General features: G+C 35.6%; 2 protein-coding genes across 2 annotated transcripts; one reads left to right on the forward strand and one right to left on the reverse strand.

Moving 5' to 3' along the window:
- Positions 1–3253: 3253 nt before the first annotated feature.
- LOC143542261 (E3 ubiquitin-protein ligase ATL59-like) lies at positions 3254–5272 on the forward strand. The gene is made up of 3 exons (XM_077034894.1): positions 3254–3682; positions 4375–4472; positions 4743–5272. Exons 1-3 carry the CDS (start codon positions 3533–3535, stop codon positions 5110–5112), a joined length of 618 nt encoding a protein of 205 aa, XP_076891009.1. The 5' UTR covers positions 3254–3532; the 3' UTR covers positions 5113–5272.
- A 9499-nt stretch (positions 5273–14771) lies between these two features.
- On the reverse strand, positions 14772–16304 carry LOC143542262 (cytochrome P450 77A2-like). Its single transcript, XM_077034895.1, has one exon. It carries the CDS (start codon positions 16302–16304, stop codon positions 14784–14786), a length of 1521 nt encoding a protein of 506 aa, XP_076891010.1. The 3' UTR covers positions 14772–14783.
- Between the last annotated feature and the right edge of the window lie 6780 nt (positions 16305–23084).

Here is a 23084-nt window from a genome sequence, read left to right on the forward strand (position 1 = left end):
CTTACATTCCTTCTTATACACGTTGAAGCCGAAAGTATGCGTTTTAAGTACCATTCTATTTAAGTGGACTTAGCATTCAGTTTAACCTTTATTCATTTTAGCTGTTTATTTCACGTGTCAAGTTTATGAAATGATGTTTTTATCGACTTTAATGGAAAAGAATCAACATATAAAAAAGATTCCTCAACACGTATCCATGGTTAGAACGTGCACAACAATTGTATTCGATATAAATTTCTTGTATTTTTAAGACCCGTAAAGCTTTACCTTTGCAATGTATCAACCGTGTTTCTTTTTCGTTAGAACTATAAATCAAATAAGTTTTTAGGTAAAGTTAAAAAACAGAAAACACATTATAATTCTTTGATAAATAAATAAAAGCATATAAGAATAACAAAGTAAATTTTACGTTAACAAAAATTGAGGGTAAGCAGGCAATCTTTTTGACCAATATGATACAAAGTTATAATAGTAAAATTATATGATAAAATATTAACAACCTTTCAATGCTGTACTCACATTTTTTTTTTCTAAACTATTCTATGTTATAAAGTTTTTATAAATATAAAACTTCTAAGATTTAAGAGCATGTTTGGGATTGAGTTTGAAAAATAATTATTAGCTTATTGGTATTTTTAAAAAGCCAATAAGTTAAAATGTATTTGATAATCACAAAAATCCTTTTATTTTAGCTTTTTAAAAGAGTTAAAAAAACATTTTTCTAAAAGCCTCAAATTCTGGCTTTTTATAAATGACATTTTGAAAAAGCCAATAAGCATTTTTTAAACTCAATCCTAAAACATGCTCTAAGTAATCTAAATAAAAATGTACTTAACTGCTTACTATTTGGTGTTTTTCATTCAATTATGTTTTTTCATAAAAAGTAGCTCATATACTCATTTAATCTACTCTTAATACTATTACACAGTTTATACTTCGCAATGAGTCGCCCCCTCGACCTCTATATTGAAATAATTAACACACTAAAATACTATTAAGCTAAAATACCATTTGGTTAAAAAAACACTAATGAAAGTGGGCCATAATTTAGTAAAACTTTTACTACACAATTATCTTCTACTCTAGCTCAAACTAAAAAAATAATTCTTATTATAATCAATTTTATACATCTTTCATTTAAGTCACGGTCTTTTTTTCAAAGAAAAATAAAATAAGTGACTTCAATCAAAACATGGAAGGTTTTAGAAATTTAGTTATCATTTAGGTGAAATAGTGTTCGAAGTATATAGATTGATTGTTCAAGTACAAGTAACAGCGACTTTAACCCGTGTGAAGCGTAGACTAGGGACGGTATCGACCAGTACCAATCTTGAAAATCCCGATCTCTAAATTTGGAAATATTTGGTACCGGTACCGGTACCGGTACCAGTACCCTAATGTTTGGTTCGGTACCGCTACGGTACCGGTATTTGGTGCAAAAATTGAGAAATACCAGTAGCGTATCGAACCGTACCGACACCGAAAACTCAAAACTTGGTCCCGATTCGGTACCGAAAATGCTCATCCCTAGCGTAGACTATATCTCGTTAACTTAATGTATACATATTTATCGATATATATATAAACTTAGAACATCAAAGAAAAATGATATTAAAATATTTTATAGACCGTGCGTAGTGGGGCGTTTCCCCCTCTAAACGCTGGGGAGCACCGACCCTCTGAGCGATTTAGAGAGGGAAGCGCTTCCCACTAATCATCGGTAGGATAGAAAGAGGTGGAAAGTGATTGGTTGCTTTGTTTTTTTTTTCCTAATATAAAAATAATAATGAAAATATGATTTCCTGTTTTTAACCAAAAAAAACTTATATGACAAGTGACGTCACATATCCTAAAACGCCTCATAAATACTTCACCCACTACATATAGTGCTAATGAAATTGAATAGAAAGGAATAAAATGTTAATTAATGTATTCTTTAATAGTAGTATCTGAAAAGATAATTAATGTGAGTAAGGTGCTGTTTGTTTTTGCAGACATAAACTGTCTGCAAGCTGATTTCATCTGTTTTCATGTCTGCAACTGAAGATGTGGTCTGAAGATCTGCAAGCTGAAAATATAAGACTGTTTGTTTTTATAAGCTGATACTGTCTGCATAACTGTCAAACTTATCTCACAAGATAGAAGTCATTTATTCAAGTTACATCTAGTTTTTAGTCTTTGCCTGCCATGCCGATTTGGTTTTGGTGGGTGGTGGAAGGTGGTGGTGGTGGATGGTGGTAGTGGCGGCGGACGGTGGGTAGTGGCGGTGGATGGTGGTGGTGGACAATGGGTGGTGGTGATGGATGGTTTTGGTTGGTGGTGGACGGTGGTGGTGATGGATGGTGGTGGTGGTGGGTGATGGATGGTGGTGGTGGCGGTGATGGATGGTGGTGGTGGTGATGGATGGTGGTGGTGATGGATGGTGGGTGGTGGACGGTGGTGGTGATGGATGGTGGTGGTGGTGGCGGACGGTGGTGGTGATGGATGGTGGGTGGTGGACGGTGGTGGTGATGGATGGTGGTGGTGGTGGCGGACGGTGGTGGTGATGGATGGTGGGTGGTGGACGGTGGTGGTGATGGATGGTGGGTGGTGGACGGTGGTGGTGGCGGTGATGGATGGTGGTGGTGGTGGCGGTGATGGATGGTGGTGGTGGTGGGTGATGGATGGTGGTGGTGGCGGTGATGGATGGTGGTGGTGGTGGTGGACGGTGGTGGTGATGGATGGTGGGTGGTGGACGGTGGTGGTGGCGGTGGATGGTGGTGGACGGTGGCGGCGGGGTACGGGGGTGGTGGTGGCGGCGTACGGTGGGTGGTGGTGTTGGCGGACGGTGGTAGGAGCAGTGGATGAGAGGGTGGCTGCAAAGGGAGAAGAGTAGGGTTTTTTTGTGAAGATGTTTTAAGCAAGATTTCCTTGCTTTTCTTTTAAGATGAAAGAAGATAACTTCAGATCTGTTTTAAAAAAAAAAACAAACAGTCTTCAAGGGTAATGTCTGCGCGCCTGCAGACATTAGCTCCCTTGAAGATCTTTGAAGAAAAAACAAACACCCCCTAAAAGTATGCACACTTGGTCACTTGCATAGTTGACTTTATCACTTGGAGAGTTGGAGGTGAAATCATCACTCCCTTATAAAAACATTTTATATTAACAATATACAAATGCTAATCTCTTCAATTAATCGTTAGCTGCATTTCTTGCTTTTTATATATATTTTTTAGGAGCTAATGTTTTTTTCCACCCATTTCACCTCATATCCAATCCTCCATCACAAACCCACCATTTCCTCATCAAAAAAATCTTCAAGCGTTGTTCAAACAATCTCAATCCAACGTTAAAAACATTCAACTTCTCGATTCGTCGTTTGTTCATGAGACAAACAATGAAATATCAAGAACATAAACACATCACAACAGACAAACACAGTGTGTTTATGAGTTCTAGAGAGAGAAACATCACATGATTAGTTTTCGGTTCACTTGAGGAATCTTTAGAAGAATTTACATAGATTTTTTTTTTTTTTTTGGAGAGAAAAAATATGATGACACCTGGGATTAATTTGGTGATGACTGTAATCGGATTTACAGTGAGTACTATGTTCATCGTGTTCGTGTGTACCAGACTTATATGTGCTCGTGTTCATTACATATCTTCTAGAAGATCCTTCCGTATGTCTTCTAGATCTGATGTAAGTAATTATGTTCTGTTCTGTTCTGTTCTTTGATCTCCGTACCTGTTTTGTTTGTTTTAAAACATGATTATATGTTTTAACTTTTCACCATACATTTAATCAAGTTATCATTTATTCCTACTTTTTTTAAAAATTCCCAAATTTAAAGTGTCAATTTTTAATCTCGCTTTACTTTGTTTTTACGTTGATCTTATCGTTATATATATTTTACATAGAAACATGGATATTATTTACTAAAATAAATTCTCAAATTTGGTACAGGTGTCTCTAAAATCAGTTTTAAAATTTGTAGCTTTCTAGTTGTATATAACTATTTTGGTATAGTGGATATGGGTATGTGACAAGTGGTTTCAAGCAATAACTTTAGGTGAATGGCCTGACAAGAAAAGCAAAAAAAGAGGCCAAAAGTGTACATAAAGGGACCTTAAATTAAAATTTCCGGCCATTTGATTATTCTTGAAGTGGTACTTGAGTTGGGTAAAGGTATGAATGAGAACGTGCTAGGCATCTAAGACTATATGGGGTCCAATCAATAAGACTAACATGCTAGGCATCTAATTTTGTTTTCTATCAACTGTATCCCTAAAAAAGATGATTGTGTTAGATTATTGGTGTTTTCATTCATGTTTTTTCTTTGGTTCTTTTTTGCTTTTTTATCTAATGAGTTTTTGCTGTTTTTATGCCATAAGTTGGAGCGTGGCATATGCGGTGGTGAGCCATTTGTTGCGTCAGGCTTCCCTACAAAGAAGTATAGCGATCCGTTTTTTTCATGTGTAAAGGATGCTCAGTAAGTAGATATTTTGAGTTTTTTATTTGATGTGTTACCATCTTACAACTTAAGTAGATATTTTGACTTGAAAAAGTCAAACCTCTTATGATTGGTAGGATCTTTCAAACTAGTAATTAATTATCTTTAATGAGAAGTTATGAACTGCATATTATCCAACATATTCCATCTAATGAAGTTTTGGTCAACTAAACTTAACGAGTTACACAATCTACAATGTGTTGACTTTTTTACTCGTTGACTTTTGACCCCTTTTTTTTGTTCATGTAGATGTATAGTTTGTCTTTCAGAATACCACGCGGACGACACGCTTCGTATTCTGCCGTCGTGTGGACACTATTTCCATTCGTCGTGTATTGACATATGGCTGCAGCAGCACTGCACATGTCCCGTTTGTCGTGTCTCGTTACGTGAAGGTTTTGACAAAAAGTGGTCAATGCAACCCATGTTCAGTTCAGCCGTCAGATTCTCATCAAGACCCGATGACAGCCGTAGGATGGGCCCAGCTACTGATGGTCAACCAAGGTCAACTGGCAACATACAAGAAGTGGGACTAAACAGCTCAAACACGAATGAGAACGAGCCTGCTGGCTCAAAAAGTCCGGGGAACAAACAAGTTGAAAGCGCGTCGGATGTTTAAGATCACATTGATGTGATCAAAGTTTGCAGCATTGAGTGATGGTAAAATGTGAAAGACGTCAGGGGTATTATTGTCGTTTTAGGATTTTGTTTGCTTTGATGTGCTGCTAGTATTTGTATATATTGAAATATCACAAGAGTTTGATGAGTAGATTGTTGTTTATAGGTATATGCATATATAGAAAGTAGACCTTTTGTATTGGCATATCCCAACCTTTGTAGTTATAATGATCCATATCATAATATTATTATAACATAAGGGACAAGTTTGATAGAAAGATAGTAGGATAAGTGGTTGCATGACCATTTTAGATATAGAGAAATAGAAAACACACAAGTATTTATGTAGTTATTGTAATGTCTCTCTATAACATGAAATCCAAATTGGTTGACTGAAATGCATCTAAATGATGTTTCTGTTGTATTTATAATTTAAGAGTATGCGTACGGCTATAAAAGAATTTGGCTCGGTTTTAAACTATGTCGAGCCAACCTTGGGCATCTCAGCTCAAATTTTAAACTATGTCAACTAGGCTCGGTTTTAAAATAACTAGAGTTGGTTTCGTTTGGTTAGATTGTTAGAACTTAAAAGAAGCTTTAGATGGGAAGTTGCTCGGATAATTATAGTTGGATTTAATGCATTGCACATCTTTTAGTTGGTCTATAAAATTTTTAAAGTTGGTGTTACTTTAAGCGAGCCAACCTTGGGCATCTCGGCTTGGCTTCGTTATGAACTGAGCGAGTTTCGAGTGAGTATCGAAAAATGAGCTATTCTTGCATAGTTGCATATAGAGGTGTACAATAAAACCGGTTTTAGGCAAACCGAACCGAACCGGTTTGGGTTTAAAACCGGTTTCACCCAAACCGCTAGTTTCTAGACCGGCTCCCCTTAAGATCTACCAAACTGGTTTTAAAACCGAACCAGTTTGAGGAAAACCGGTTAAACCGGTTTGAAAATCGGACCAAACCGATGTGACCAGGCCGGCCTATCTTGCTTATAAACCGAACCGTTTGAGTCAACCGGTTTTAACCAGCCATTTACCAAACCGGTTTTGACTAGCCATTTATCAAACCGGTTCGGTTCGGGTTTAAAATCGGTTTTGTACACCTCTAGTTGCATGTAGTTGGTTTGTTAATAGTAGGTGTTCAACAATTCAACATTACCTTCAGACATAGGCCTGATACATAATGCTATGATTTCAAAGCCCGTTACTTTTTACCTGGGGCTAGGCCCGTATGCTTTCCACATTCGAATTTATTCCACACTGTGCCAGTTTTATAGAGTGACGTTAGCCCAAGTCTAGTTTGAGAATGATTATAACTTCAGCCCAATATTGTACACTAGGTTCGTTAATGATGCTATTTTTTTTTTAGAACAGCGACTCTCTTTTTTTGTGTTTAGGTCACTGTACTTCTTAAACTGGAGGTAAGGACATTTTGTTTTGAATTAATGTATTTTTTAAATATCTGAAGCGAGAAATATATTTTGAATTAATCCGTTTTTATAAAATTTGGCTTAGTGTATATCAAAAAAGTAAATAAAATGTATTAATGAACTGAAACATAGGTTCTTATCACAAATAGATGCATGTAGAAGAGAATAAAGTGAGTGCAATATTTCCCAAAAATATATGTTTTATATTAACCTTTTTCATAAACACTCATTCAATGTGAGTAGTTGATATTTGTTTGCAGTTGTCAGCCAAAGGTTTTAGGTGTTTTGGCCTTTAAAGAGAGCCTCCTTTTGTTGGTAAGCATTTAACGTCATAATTTCAAATAAATAAAAGTAATGGCATTTAAACCATTAAGTGATTAAACTTAAAGTCTTAATCTATTTTTCTTTTTATTTCTTTGTCTTATGTAATTTAATAATTTATAGCATTGTTGGGTTTTAACAAGATTATCAAAGTCATAAAACCCTAATTTTATAAAAAACGCAGCGGATTAAAGTTTTAAATCTTGTTAGTTTATAGTGAGCAATTTTACACATGAAAAACCCAAAACCGGATCCAAATACGAAAAACATTCTTACAAGCACATGCATGTCACTATAAGTTCATGCATGTTAAATTACCTTTCAAGTAAACCCAAAATAGGATGAAGGAGATGGTGAAATAGTAGGCAAGACTCCAAAAGAGAAGTTCCTCAAGCTAGTATACCCCAAGCTCCGACAACACACCTTTAGCTAGGATTTTTAACACTTGAAAATCACCTTCTTTCTTGCCTTCTTGCTTTGGCCGAATTTTGGAGAGAAAGAAGAGAGATTTTGTTACTTGTGTTCTGTTGTACAAAATGAAAGAGAATAGTAAGGAAAGATGGTCATTCAAAATCACCACCCAAGTCCCCCAATCACCTCCATTGCACACACCCACTAAGGAAAATATAATAATAAAATAATAAGAGAGAAAGAGAGGGGGGGGGGGGGCTTCCTTCTTTGTTGTTATTATCATTTTATTTTTTATAACTTTCCATTAATGTGTTGTGTTATAAAACTTATTACATTTTGTTATAAGTATAACACAATATAGGTAACATGCTAGGTAACTTTATTCATATATTGTTATTTAACCATCTTAAATAACATTATGGAATGCACTCTCTCAAAACATAAATTATCCATATGATTTATTCATTTCACAACTACAATATATATTTAGAAACCCTTTTCAAATAACATAAGTGTCAATATTTATTTACTTATGATCATATCATATATAAATGTAATTGGTGCTTGTCTAGCTTGTTATTGGGTATGACCCGACTTGGATCATGACGTACTAGCCACATCAATTATAATATGTTTCTTGGGCAGACCGAGTCCAACAATCTCCCACTTGCACAAGATACATAGATAATAATTTATAATATAAAAAATTATTATTTTTAAATCCACACACAACACATTATTTCTACATGACAAGATAACATGTTAGCATAGTTACTACTAACATGTGTGTTCATTTAATACGGTAAAGGTTGTGGATGAGATGCCTTAGCCATATAAATGATGTCTCACATCACAGATTTAACTTTATAGGGTAAAATTTATTTTGACTGTACCTAGTTGTTTTTGAAAAATGTTACTTAACTAAAAGGAAAAAAAATTCTATATGTGTGTCAATATTTCTTTTTTCGTATAACATGATTAGCAACAATACGCAACGAAAACTGTTTTTTCTAGTTGAATTTATACTAATCGTTGACGGCTTACATCAAAGAAGATAATTAAATTTGTCTATTTTTCATGACAAAAAACGAAAGGAAAAAAATGACTAGAATTTTTTATAAAATAAATAAATATATAGACAACAATTTGTTAGAACAAATATAACATGTTACATTAAAAACATACTAATAAGAAAAACAGTCGGAACAAATTTATTGTTTTATAACATCCGAAAATTTATATAATTCTATGTTGCAAAAACATAAATCAAAATATGATATCACACAAACAAATACCTAAGACTCCTATGTCATATGTTGACTTTGCACTGGGTTTGGATCCTCAAATAAAACAGAAACAAATACAAGCTTTATGGATTATTGTTATAGTATTAGCCTTAATTACAACAATATTATTGAAGTAATTTTTGAACAAAGAAACAAGAGGATAAAAGGAAAAGATGAGAATGTGTACTAGGGATGATATTTCATTTACATTGTAGTATTATTTATACTACGTAAATGTGAAATTGCCGACAAACTCAAATTATTATATCTTTACTTGAGTGTTCATGTGACCATAATTTAGACAATTGTGAAAAAGGTGTCATACAACTTGCACAATTCGTCGGTGGATTCATAACACTCCCCCTTGGATGACACCTTTTCAAAACTTCGGGGTCTTGAAGTACTGCCTCATTAAAAACCTTACTAAAGGAAAACCCAATGGGAAAAAACTTTAGCTAAGGGAAAAAGAGTGCAGTATATAGCTCCCCCTCAAATTGCAGGTCGTTACATTTTCGTACATGGCGCATGCCAATATCATGAACATGTTTCCTGAATGTTGCTGTGGGAAGTGCTTTTGTGAAAAGATCAGCTGAGTTGTTGCTGGACTGGACATATCTCATTTCAACCTGATTGTCTTTAATAAGGTCTCGAGTATACTCAAAGTATCTTGGTGGTATATGCTTTGTTCTGTCACTTTTGATATATCCTTCCTTCATTTGCGAGACACAAGCTGCATTATCTTCATAGATAGGAGTTGGAATTCGATCTTTCTCTAGTCCACAAGAAATCAATATGTGTCGTGACATAGATCTTAACCATACACATTCTCTTGAAGTTTCATGCAATGCAATGACTTCAGCATGATTTGAAGATGTTGCAATGAGTGTTTGTTTCTGAGAACGCCATGAAATCGCAGTTCCTCCATTCTTAAATACGTATCCAGTTTGAGATTTTGCTTTATGGGGATCAGATAAATAACCTGCATCTGCATAACCAACTAACCCTTCTTTTGAATCGTTAGGATAATAAACCTAAATCGACAGTTCCTTTTAAATACCGAAAAATATGTTTAATGCCATTCCAATGTCTTTTAGTAGGGGATGAACTGAATCTTGCCAATAAATTAACTGCAAAAGAAATGTCAGGTCTTGTACAGTTAGTAAGATACATAAGTGCTTCAATTGCACTGAGGTATGGTACTTCGGGACCAAGAATCTCTTCATTATCTTCGCAAGGACGAAATGGATCATTGTCAACATTGAGTGATCTAACAACCATCGGTGTGCTTAAAGGATTTGCTTTGTCCATATTGAAACGTTTTAAGAGTTTCTCAGTATAAGTTGACTGATGCACAAGTATCCCATTATGCATATGCTCAATTTGTAAACCAAGACAATATTTGGTTTTTCCAAAATCTTTCATTTCGAATTCTTTCTTTAAAAGAGCAATTGCGTCATTAATTTCTTTTTGTGTCCCAATTAAATTTAGATCGTCAACATACACAACTATGATCACATATCCTGATGTTGTCTTCTTGATGAAGACACATGGACAAATAAGATTATTTGTGTATCCTTTGCTTATCAAATAATCACTCAAACGATTGTACCACATCCTTCCAGATTGTTTCAGTCCATACAAGGATATTTGTAATTTGATGGAATACATTTCCTTAGGCTTTAAGCTTATTGCATCGGGGAGTTTAAATCCTTCGGGAATTTTCATATAGATGTCACTATCTAGTGATCCATACAAGTAAGCTGTGACAACATCCATAAGGCGCATCTCTAAATTTTTAGAGACTGCTAAGCTGATTAAATATCTAAACGTAATAGCATCCATGACAGGAGAATACGTTTCTTCATAGTCAATTCCTGGCCTCTGGGAAAAACCTTGAGCTACAAGTCTTGCTTTTTATCTTGTAACTTCATTTTTCTCATTTCGTTTTCTCACAAAAACCCATTTATATCCTACAGGTTTCATTGACTTTTGTGTAATGACAATAGGTCCAAAAACCTTTCGATTGTTTAGTGAGTTTAATTCAGCTTGCATAGCATCTTTCCATTTGTTCCAATCTTGTCGATTTTTACAATCATCTACAGATTTTGGTTCAGGGTCATCATTTTCTTCCATGATATCGCTTGCCACAGAATAAGAAAATATATCATCAATATTTTCCATTTCACCTCGATCCCACATTATATGTGATTTACCATAGTTTATTGACAATTCTTTATTGTAATCATTTATTTCTTCCTGAGGAAATGTTATATCATTTATTCTTTCCTGAGGGAAGGTTTTGTCAATCATTCCTTCCTTAGGGTCAGTATCCTTCTCATAACCCTTTCTTTTTCGAGGATTTTTATCCTTTGAACCGATTGGCCTTCCATGTTTTAAACGTTTTTGAGATTCATGAGGGGCATTATTATGGTTTTGCTTGCTTGGAATCTCAACTCGAGCTGGAGCATTAGCAGCTGGTATATGAGATTTAGTGACCCTGTTTATATCAGTAAATGCATCAGGTAACTGATTTGCAATTTCTTGTAGATGTATTATTTTTTGAACCTCTGTCTCACTTTGTTTTGATCTTGGGTCTAGGTGTAACAATGATGGCACACACCATGATATATCTCTTTCTTGCTTTTTCATTTCTCCCCCTAATGTCGGGAACATTGTCTCGTTAAAATGACAATCAGCAAAACGTGCTGTAAATACATCACCTGTTAAAGGTTCAAGGTATCTTATGATGGAAGATGTTTCATATCCAACATATATTCTCAACCTTCTTTGGGGACCCATTTTTGTGCGTTGTGGTGGTGCAATAGGAACATACACAGCACAACCAAAAATTCTAAAATGAGAGATATTTGGCTCATTTCCAGAAACAAGTTGTGTGGGAGAGTATTTATGATTTGCACTTGGTCTCACGCGGATTAATGATCCAGCATGCATAATTGCATGACCCCAAATAGAAACAGGGAGTTTTGTCCTCATTATTAATGGTCTAGCTATTAGCTGTAGGCGTTTGATCAACGACTCGGCTAAGCCATTTTGTGTGTGTACATGAGCAACAGGGTGTTCTACAACAATCCCCACAGACATGCAATAATCATCAAAAGCATGTTATGTAAATTCTCCCGCATTATCAAGCCTTACTCTTTTAATGGTATAATCCGGAAAATGTGCACGTAATTTGATAATTTGAGCAAGAAATTTTGCAAAAGCAACATTACGAGTCGATAATAAAGAGATATTAGACCATCTGCTGGATGCGTCTATTAAGACCATGAAGTATCTAAATGGTCCACATGGTGGATGAATTGGTCCACATATGTCACCTTGAATTCTTTCAAGAAACATTGGTGTTTCTTTATCGACTTTTAATGGCGAAGGCCTTGTAATTAATTTTCCAAGAGAACAAGATGTACATTGAGGTATTTTATCTATTTTGTGGATCTTTTGACCTTTAAGTGGATGCCCATGTGTATTTTCAATGATTCTTTTCATCATTGTGGATCCTGGATGGCCTAATCTGTCATGCCATAAGTTTATGATACCAGAATCGCAACAATTTTCTTTGACTGCCATATGTGCTTGAGGCACATTTATATATGTATAATGCAAACCAGAATTGAGCATTGACAATTTTTCCAATATTTGATCTTTGCTTATGATATGCAAATATTTTTCATTACTAACAGTCCTTGACTGAGTATCATATCCATTATGATATATGTTTCTAAAACTCAACAAATTTCTTGTTGATTTTGGGGAAAATAAAGCATTTTCAATTTTGAGCTTTGTACCATTTGGTAATGCTAAATTAGCTTTTCCCACTCCTTCTATCAAGTTTGTAGGACCTGATATTGTATTGATGATCCCTTTTGTTGGTTTCAGTTTATAAAAATATTTTTTAGATCTAAGTATAGTATGCGTGGCTCCACTATCCGCTATACATATATCTTCTTCATTTGTTTGATCTTGTGCTCCGGTGATTTTCATTTTAAATCATGAAAAATATTAAGAAAAAATAAGTGTATAACGAAGACATATGATATTTTAATAAGAACTTTATTTAATTGAAACACAAGTAGTACATGAAAGAGAAACTACATAATTAAAGATAATGAGAACACACTTAATAATTGCATCTAATTATAGTAGTCAAGCAACTTTGTTTCAAAGTTCCACCCCAAAGTCTTCAACGCTCAGCTCAGCATTGATATTATTAAAGTTATCAACATGGTTCACTTCTTTCTCTTTTCCTTTTAGAGAGGCTTGGTACAGTTCACACAGAAGTGGAGCTGTGCGACAAGCCTTTGCCCAGTGGTTTGTACTTCCACATCTAAAACATGAAGTGTCATTGTTTTCGGACCTACCAGCTTCATTCCATTTATTTTGGTGGTTGGAATTGGTATTGTGTGGGACATGATAATTATTGGCTCTCTGGTTACGACCACGACCACGGCCACGACCACGACCGTAAGAGTTATTGTTCCATTTGAATGGATGCTTACGATCATTAAAATGCCTTTTGTAAAAATGACCACGTCCACGTCCACGGCCTCGTCCTCGACTTTGTTCCCATTTATGATCAGAATTTTTATGACAACTTTTGTGAGCAACATGTGCTTCTGGTATTGCTAATGAACCCGTGGGACGAGATTGATGATTTTTCATCAATAATTTATTATTTTTCTCTGCTACAAGGAGTAATGCATTTAGATCAGAGTATCTCCTAAAATTCTGCAAACGATAATGTGTTTGCAAGTTTATATTTGATGCATGAAACGTGGAGAAAGTTTTCTCTAACTTTTCTTCCTCTGTTACGGGATACCCACAAAATTCTAGCTTTGAACAAATTCGGTATAAAGCAGAGGTGTAATCATTTACTCTCTTAAAATCTTGGAACCTAAGACTGTTCCATTCATCTCTAGAAGTAGGAAGTAAAACTTCCTTTAGATGACCGAATCTGCTTTTCAAATCTTCCCATATCATATATGGGTTATCATAATTAAAATACTCATGCTGTAGTAATTCATCAATATGTTTATGGATGAAAACATCAGCTCTTGCTTTATCCTGGTCAGAGCAATCATTGTGTTCTTGGATTGTGTCTAACACATCCATAGATTTTAAATGTCTTTTGACATTTGCTGTCCAAGACATATAATTTTCTCCAGAAATGTTGAGTGCAGGGAATTCGAGTTTTGCTATATTTGACATTTTGTTGCTAAACATAATAGAGCAAATAATAAGATAAATATTAGAATCCATATATATCAATCAACAATGAGATACAATACATTGGTAGAGCTATAATCATATAAAAGAAAAAGAAAATGCCGAAATCTTCAGATGGGAGATTAAAAATTAGAATGAGAAGTAGTATAAGCATTATAGTAACCAACATTAAAACCGGGTGAATCATTTTGAGAATTTTATCTTGGATAAATTTAATAAGAATAATGTTTGTTGTGAATGAAATGGGGTTAATGATTGGTTATTTATAGTGAAAATTTATAACTTTTTACAACGGTTATATTACCGTTTATAACGGTAACATTACCGTTTGTGTGTGTGTATATATATAATATATAATATTAATTATTTTAAAGTAAGATAATAAATAAGATATTAAATACAGTTTATTTTATAAAATATATATAATTAGTATGCACAATAATAAGAATAGAATTGTTAGTGTAAATAAATCTAACTTCTAAAATAGTTATCAAATTTTAATAACAATGTTTATACACATTATTGCTATTACTCATTATATTAGTCAGTATATGTATATGCATAGATATATATCTAATGTACATAATTAAAGAAGTGTTTATGATGCTTATGTAGATACCTTTGTGTCTATTACCTTTCTTGGTTATGATATAAGCGGCTCGTGCTGATAACGTGTTATAATATTAGCCTTAATTACAACAATATTATTGAAGTAATTTTTGAACAAAGAAACAAGAGGATAAAAGGAAAAGATGAGAATGTGTACTAGGGATGATATTTCATTTACATTGTAGTATTATTTATACTACGTAAATGTGAAATTGCCGACAAACTCAAATTATTATATCTTTACTTGGAGTGTTCATGTGACCATAATTTAGACAATTGTGAAAAATGTGTCATACAACTTGCACAATTCGTCGGTGGATTCATAACAATTATTACTTAGTTACTAAATAGTTACTAAATTCACCTTCAAACCCTTGGTTTAATCATAGCTCTAAGGCTGTTCTTCATCACCACGGTGAACTCCAATTTCTCACTAAAATCCACCTTTGTATCTTTCGGGTACGCGCTCCATTCGAATTCTTGAACCATTCGCGCGATCATCAAATTCACATGAACCGTCGCCATGCCCAAACCCGGACAAATCCTTCGTCCCACCCCAAAAGGCATCATTTTAATCCCGGTCACCCCGGTTATGTCAGCATCCTCCCCACCACTTAAAAACCGATCCGGGTCAAATTTAGTCGGGTTTGACCATAGTTTCGGGTCCTCCGCTATAGCGGGTAGGAAAATTTCAACATTCGTACCCATGGGTATGTCATACCCACCTAACTTTACCGGTTCGGTAACCGAATGGGTTAACGAAAAATACGTAGGCGGGTGTTTTCGTAATAACTCCTTTACGACTGCGTTTAGGTACGGCATGTTTTCCAGATCCTTCTCCCCGACTTTATTTTCCCCGACGGTCACTTTGATCTCGTCGAATAACTTCAATTGGATGCTCGGGTTCTCGATAAACCGCGCGACAGCCCACTCGATAGCCGTTCCCGTAGTATCCGTCCCGCCGTTGAGAAACTCCGAACACAACGTGACGATCTCGGGATTCGTCGGCGGATGTTTCCGCCCCTCGACCGTCAAGTCAAACAACGTGTCAAGGTACGAAAACTCCGCGGCCGTGGGATCCGAACCCGGATTCTTCACGGCCGCTCTCCGCTTCTCGATAAACGGGACCAACGTCGCGATCTGGCGTTTCCGCACCTCCAACGCCCGCTTCCTTTGCTTCGAGAAAAACGGCCGCAACAATGGCAAATAGTCATCAATCCGCGGATCCAAAGTAATCAAAACCGTCTTCATCATCTCATCCATCACCTCGATCGTTTTCTCATCCATCTCAACACCGAAACACATCGATAAAAGTATACAAAACACCGCGAACCGCGCGTTCTTCAGCACCCAAACCGCACCCCCATTCGCCGCGGCTTCCGCCTTCAACCGCTCGACAAACTTATCCATCGCCATAACCCGAACCCGCTTAAAAGTGCGTAACTTACCCGCACTCAACCCATTCTGCACCATATTCCTTCTCAACGACCGCCACACCGGACCATACATAGCCGCATTAACCGTAAACTTATTACAACTAAAAATCGTCCGGGTCGGGTTTTCCGCGGGTCGGGTCGCAAAAACCGTACCCTTTTCAATCAACGCCTCATGCACCAAGTCCGCACTGGACAAAATAATCATCGTCCGTGCGCCCATTCGGAGCGTAAAAATCGGTCCGTACGTGGGCAACGTATCTCTAACGTACTGAAAGAACGGCTTGCCTGAGCCGGCGACTTGAAACAAGTTGCCTACGACCGGCCAGCCGGGCGGTCCAGGCGGGAGGTTTACGCGCTTGGATTTAGGTGTATAACTTAGCAAAAACATGGCTGCGGACAAGGCTAACGTGATAACTGCAAAGATAAGATGGTAGTATGGAGAGAGGTCCATTGTTGAAGAGTTAGGAGTGGATTGATGAATGTGAGGATGAAATAATGAAAGAGATGGTATATAAAAGGTGTGAGTGCATGAATTTACGGGTAGAAGAGTAATTAAGAGGAGATGTGTAAGTATAATAATAATAATAATATTCAACATCTTACATCTCCCAACTACATACCAATTGATATTTGATCAAGAGTGTTGTGGGCTAGATAGCTGGTTTTCTTTAAAGTAATAAATACGTATTTATTAATTTATTATATGTATTTTTGTTTTTGGGACGACAAAGATTTATTGTGTGTATTATTGTTAGTAATATTAAGTTGATTTTTAGTAACCTTAATAATTAATTGATGACCAATGATATAATGGGTAAGGCTATTAGAGGAAAGAAATTAGAAGAATTAGAATGATTTGTGGTTGAAAAAAATACCTTTAAAAAAATTAATAAGAAAATCATAATCCGAGTTTTAAAAAATTAGAAAAAGTGAAAAAACAATAATGTTTTTTCCATCTTTCTCATTAAAAAAATAACTCACGCGCGCACATACAATATTGAGGAAAGAAGATCATTGTGTCTTTTTTGTTTATCAACATGCTTTTTGTTTATTTCGTCATTGATCGTGTCTTTTTTCCTTGGCATTGTGTATTTTTTATTTATATTGTGTTATATTACTCCACACTGTGTTAAACTTTGTTCGGCATTGTGTTGTATTTTGCAATCTATTGTGTATTTTTTAGTTATAATTTTAACTTTTGTTCATTTTCATCATTGTGTATTTCTTCTATGATCATGCCTCCTTTAGAGTTAATTGCATATATGGTCTCTATGGTGGAACTCCATACGCAGGTTGCAACCCCGTGGTGACATTTTTGAAGATATGGGCCCTGTGACGTCACTTTTATTTCACTTTTGGTCCACCGTCAAATCACAACGTTAGTGCTCCTGTGAAAAGACACTAATACCCTTGAAATTTGCAACCCATTGGTTTTTAAATAAATGCAATTTGAACCCTCGTTTTGTTTAACGATTTCTCTCATTTTGAATTTTAATTTATTTTCATTATTATAATTATTATTGTTGTTGTTATTATTAGTTTAGTATGTTAGTTAAGACAGTGCTAAAAAAAAAAGAAAGTCAAGACTCAAGACAGTGTTCTTCTTCCATCAAACCACCTAGCTAGAAAACACTTACCAAGAATTTTAGAAAAGAGATGTATAATTTTTAAAGTGAATTATTCATGCTTTCTCTAATAAGTGAGCACTTTTTCCTTTTCTTTTTTTTAACCTTAGATAATTTAACCATCCATAAAACTTTAAAAATTCTTAAATGAATTATTCATCAAAAACTACATTAAAATTTAGAGGTCTTAGAGATCAAGTTTTACTTGTGATAAAAAAAATAATAGAAGGGTTTCATGTTGGGTTAAAAGGTTTTCTTATAAAGACAGTCTCTGGGTTATTCACAGAATAAAGATGATCGGATTGTTCATTTACCGGCCAGTAATCCAAACTGCCGTTTAAAATGAAAAGAATTACACATGGTTTGTACTTTTATGGTTGTGAATGGTGACTCATTCGAGTATAACAATTGCCTCACCCACCAACCCCTCCCCTACCCCACCCTCGTGCTTCCATTAAATTCTTCTATGTAAAAAATCTCAAAAGTGCAGTTTGTCATTTTTTTTTTTCTTTTAACCACCCTCTTATTCATATCTTTCTAAAATTTTGTATACAAAAACATGTTTGACAATTAAGGTAAGGAATTAACCGATAGGAACAATAAAGGGTAGCTATGGATTTTGGCAATTCTAATTAGTAAAAAGAGTGGCATGATATATGCCTGGTTAAAATGTTATACCCGATTAGATTTAACTTTAGGTTATAAATTCTTGTTGATGTCCAATTTAAGAATTAGTTAAAAGACAATAATAGAATGAGTCGATATAGGTGACCTTGTGAAGTATCATTGATCCTTATGTACTATTATGGATTCAATTATTTATTTGAATTAGGAAAGTTTGATGTTTTTTTTCTTTTGAATGGACAATAAAAATAATTTTCATTAAAAATCAATCGGAGTCAAGAAGAAGCTAGCAATCCCCTACTTGTGACATAATGGTAGAAGTCTTAAGTTTTCTAGTTTGAATTCTATTTGTGTCACTTTTGGGTGGATATTGGCAATGAAAAACTTGAACTAGGTGTTGTGCAAAGGTTGTCAATTCGAACTCTGAGCCCACCCGGGTTTTCGTCCCATTGTGTGTTACACTAGAGAGTTTTACTTTTGTGGTGGCATGATGTTCGGTTTATTTGTACATATTTATTTGTGTTAACGTATTTGTTTTACTCGTTTATTTTAGGAACTTTGATACTTCATACATGTTTATTGTATTTCAGGTCACAGGTACTTAACGCGCTTAATTTGGAGCTGTATGAGCATGGAATGAAGACCCGGGATGTCCAGCACGCTTACCGAGACAGTTAAACGAAGTTTCTGAGAAAAGAGGCCCATCGCTAGCGCGATGGGTGTTGAAGGTGGGGCATCGCGCTACGCGATGCCCTGTAAGTTCCTGCATTGACTTTGGTCCATCGCGTAGCGCGATGGACCAGGAGAGGAGGCCATCGCACTACGCGATGGTCCCCCGAATCGTGAAAGTTAGGGTTTGTTTTATATTACGTTCTTGACGACCCTAGACGCAATTCTTCACCTTCCAAACGATTTCCAGAGCAGAAGAGCAAGTCCGGATCATCCCCAATCATCTCTAAGTGTCCTACATGGCCTACCAGATCATAACCGAGGCCCGAGAGCTGCCGATGCGCGGCTAGTTTCTTCGAGTCATACCCGGGATGTAGAGTATTGTATATTTCAGTTTTTCTCATGTATTTAGAATGAATTGATTGTAATGATCTTTGATTAATCTATGCGTATTGATGTCTAGTATTATTGTGCACTCAGTCGGTTTAGGTTTATTTCAATCAGAACGATTATTGTGCCAGTTGCTATGATAATTGCTTATAGGATTGTTTTGACTAGTTGAATGTGATGAAGCATACGCTTTCCCTTAGTTGAGTCACACTGGCAGGGATTGCTTGATAACCAGTGCCGTGTGTTAGTAAGCGTTGATGCCTAAGGTTTGTCTAGTTAGTCAATCGGTGTTAATCAGTGATTGTTAATCTGTTAAGTTGCATGAGTTTGCTGTTAGGTTAATTACTTGGATTCCCGGGTGTGATTTGTCTTTGTTAATTGATTGAGCACATGATAACTTGCTTGCTTGTTACAACATATAAACCATTTGCTAGTGTGATCAGCACTTTAATTGAATTACTTCATAAGTTTAGAAATTGATTTCACTTCACACTGACCACATATTCCTGGTGGATACGATACCTGACTTACCCTAGCTGCTTAGGTTAATTAGGTTTTTGCATGACTCAAACGACGGTCATCATGGCACAATGACTGTCAAGTGGCAGTCAGCGGTATGGTTTCCTGGGGAACACCCAAGCCAAACTCTGAAGCCAGCGTGGGTTCGTTAAAACACCATAGTCTGGCTAGAGTGGGGCATTAGGGTTGTTCAAATTTGAAGAGTGCGATAGCCAAAATAAAAGAAAGTCATTGTTTTTTAAAAAAAACAAGAAGCTAGCAACCGCTAGACATGTAAATATTAAAAAAAATAACTGGAGAGGATGGGTAAAAAAAACTACACAATCAAAATTAATCAACACACGGTAAATGTTTTTATTTTAACAGTTTTATCTTTTTTATTTTTATCTTTTAAACAAATCTTACTTTTGCAAGTTCAAATTTATGTTTTTGTGAAATTTAAACCTTGTTATATTAACCTCTAATGCACAAACTTTATCGTTAATTGTAGTCTCTTTGACACAAATTTGTATATTTATAGTGTTAATAACATATTAAGCATAATTATTAATAGTTAGGAGTGCACATCAAAGTCAACCGACTGTGTATGCATTATAAAAGGCCTAAGACTTAATTCCATTTCAAAATCGAAGATTTTCATTAAAAATAAAAAGCAATCAAACGATTTACAATGAAGTGGCAGGTAAGCGGGCAACAACCTGCGCCGCAACCCCCTTTTAGATTCAATACTATGTCGTAAACTCATAATGATACAACTTTTTTGCAAGGCATGTCTTCTGATTTCTTTAAATTCACACATGGTGTGATATTTGCATAATGGTCGCTAACAAACTTACCGTATATACAATGCCACCGTGTTCTTATAGGAGTGTTTTGTAACTCCACAAATTATACTTTTGAGACATGGCAATTGAGATATCGTTGTCAACGTTGACATGTTCATAATTTTGTTAATCTAAAACGTGTCAATCTTTCGTATGTTCCCCACGATCATAAGATCTTTCATAGATCTTGATCCTATGAATTTGGTCTAGTGGACAATTAGCCTGCACTCCACAGCGGAGATGCAGGTTCGATTCTCACTTGGACCATTTCCATGGATATCTGGGTAAATGGACAAATCAGGGCTTTAATCCCGGGTTTGAAACCGAGAAGGGCGAGGGTTTACGGATTCCATCCGGTTCCCGTGCATCAGGGGGTAAGGTCTCTTGGCGGTCGAGTCGAGGAGCCAACCTTGGGCATAGCTCCAAGTAGAATAGGTTTACACGTAAGATTCTCTGCGGTTAAAAAAATAATAAAATAAGTAGACTATCCTGCCAAAGCAACACCTAAACTCCTAAAGATTTATTATAAAATGATTTAACTTAAACAAGTCAACACCTAAAATCTAAATCTTTAATAACCTAATTTTATGAATTAAACCTCTGACTGGTTGAGACTTGAGACTAGAGGATGGGTGGTATGTGGACTAATAAATTTGGCCCATCTAGAAAAGCGGTGATAGGTAGGGTGGCCCAACCTCTACTTCAATGCACTGCCACTGTGCACACAGGATTTGTTATACTGCTTTTGACGTCGTTTTATTTTATTATTTCTGATATTTTATCAGTGAAATACCTTCAATTCATTTATTAATCACCTTTCGATCTATTTCGAACACAAAGAAATGCCAAAGCTTTTGTAGCCCCTGCTACACCACTTAACTGAATCGGTTTCCTTTTATATATTACTTCCGTCTAGAGGTGGGCACGTAAACCGGTTAACCGAACCGACCCAAATTTAATCCGAAACCGAATCGGTTGAAACCGTAGGTTTGGAACCGGTTTGTAATTTTCTCCGCCAAAACCGGTTCCAAACCGGTTAACAGAACCGGAACCGGCCAAAACCGTTTAAAACCCGAACCGAAACCGATCAAAACCCGAACCAAAACCAATCGTAACCTAGTGAAGAAACCGGTTTCAACCCTAACCGAAACCGGTTTTGACTTTTATTGACCAAACCGAACCGGTTTCAACCCAAACCGGTTTTAAGTTTTAAACTGATTTGTGCACCTCTACTTATGTCCTTACACTCCATAAACACCAAATTATGATAAGACAGGCGATGTGAAATGCTTTCGCCTTTCGTTTTAGAAACTTGTAAAACTTGTACCAATCTGCCAGCTATCGAGTCAAAACGCAAAAATTTGATATAACCTTACACCAGTGAGAATTAACTTGCAAAAAAAAAAATCAAATAAAATATATATACATCTTAATTAGTATATCATGATTACTTTTTCCAATTTAACTTTAGTTAAATAATCATGAAACTTGGTTATTATTTTGTGTAAATAATCAAGTAAGCCGTGTAAAACATATATAAATCTTGATTACTATTTAGTTACCAGTTAAATAATTATGAAACTTAATTATTACTTAGTAAATTCGATTTTTTACTATTACCTCAAGTGTAATTGCTCGTTAGTTGTTAGGTATGGACACGATGCAATAAAATAATAAGAGGACTTGCATTGTTAACATCAAACTCTAATTAAATAATTAACCCAATAATCCACATTACCCTCTAAACATGATGCTAGAACTCAAATCCCATCCTACCACTAATCAGATCTCATCGAATCCATTAACAAGCCCGATTCGAAAACCACAAACAACCGTTACACGCAGTTTCACATTTACAACTCGAAACAAGTAGAAACCATAGGGGATTCAAGGTATTGCCTTCGGACAAGTCGCAAGGTAACGAAGGCGGGTATGAATTTCCGAGACGTAATGTGACATGGAGAGAGTTGGTATTGGAACCGGATCCGGATAACGTGGTGGCAGTGGGGTTAACTGGGGCGTTAGCATGGGCAGGTGTACATGCGTTGTGGCAGCTGTTTGTTGTCACAAGGGCCATCATGATTGCTGCAATAAAGTACACTTTTGTAGGTGTGGTGTTAATATTTGTTGTTGTTACTCTCCTTTAAATGTTCATTTTCCCCAAGTTTTAATTTTATTTAATAAAAATGCAATAATAATTTTCTTATTAATATACAGCAAACATAGCCAATAAAATTATAAAATGTAAGTTGTAACAAAGTTATCAGTAGATTTGACGATGATATAATATAAGCAAACTATAATTCTATTATAAGAGTATCTGTAGTGGAGCCATGGCAAATTGAAAAACGTCTGACCATGTCATTACCATGTAAGTTTTACTAAAAATAAACGTCTAACCACTAAAGTGTGTAATTATTTTACGTGAAAATTAAATAAAAATATAAAAAATAATAGTGTGGTTGTGATGGTATTAACTATTAAATAGTACAATACACTTGCATCACGCTGTAGTTTGACATGCGCTCAATGCCCCGCCCCACGTTTTCAAAACTTCGGCGCCTTCCACGTCAAGTTTGA

This window comes from Bidens hawaiensis, unplaced genomic scaffold, assembly GCF_021521415.1.
Source record: "Bidens hawaiensis isolate Kalapana, Puna unplaced genomic scaffold, B.hawaiensis_p1.1 tig00012813_1, whole genome shotgun sequence".
NCBI lineage: Eukaryota > Viridiplantae > Streptophyta > Magnoliopsida > Asterales > Asteraceae > Bidens > Bidens hawaiensis.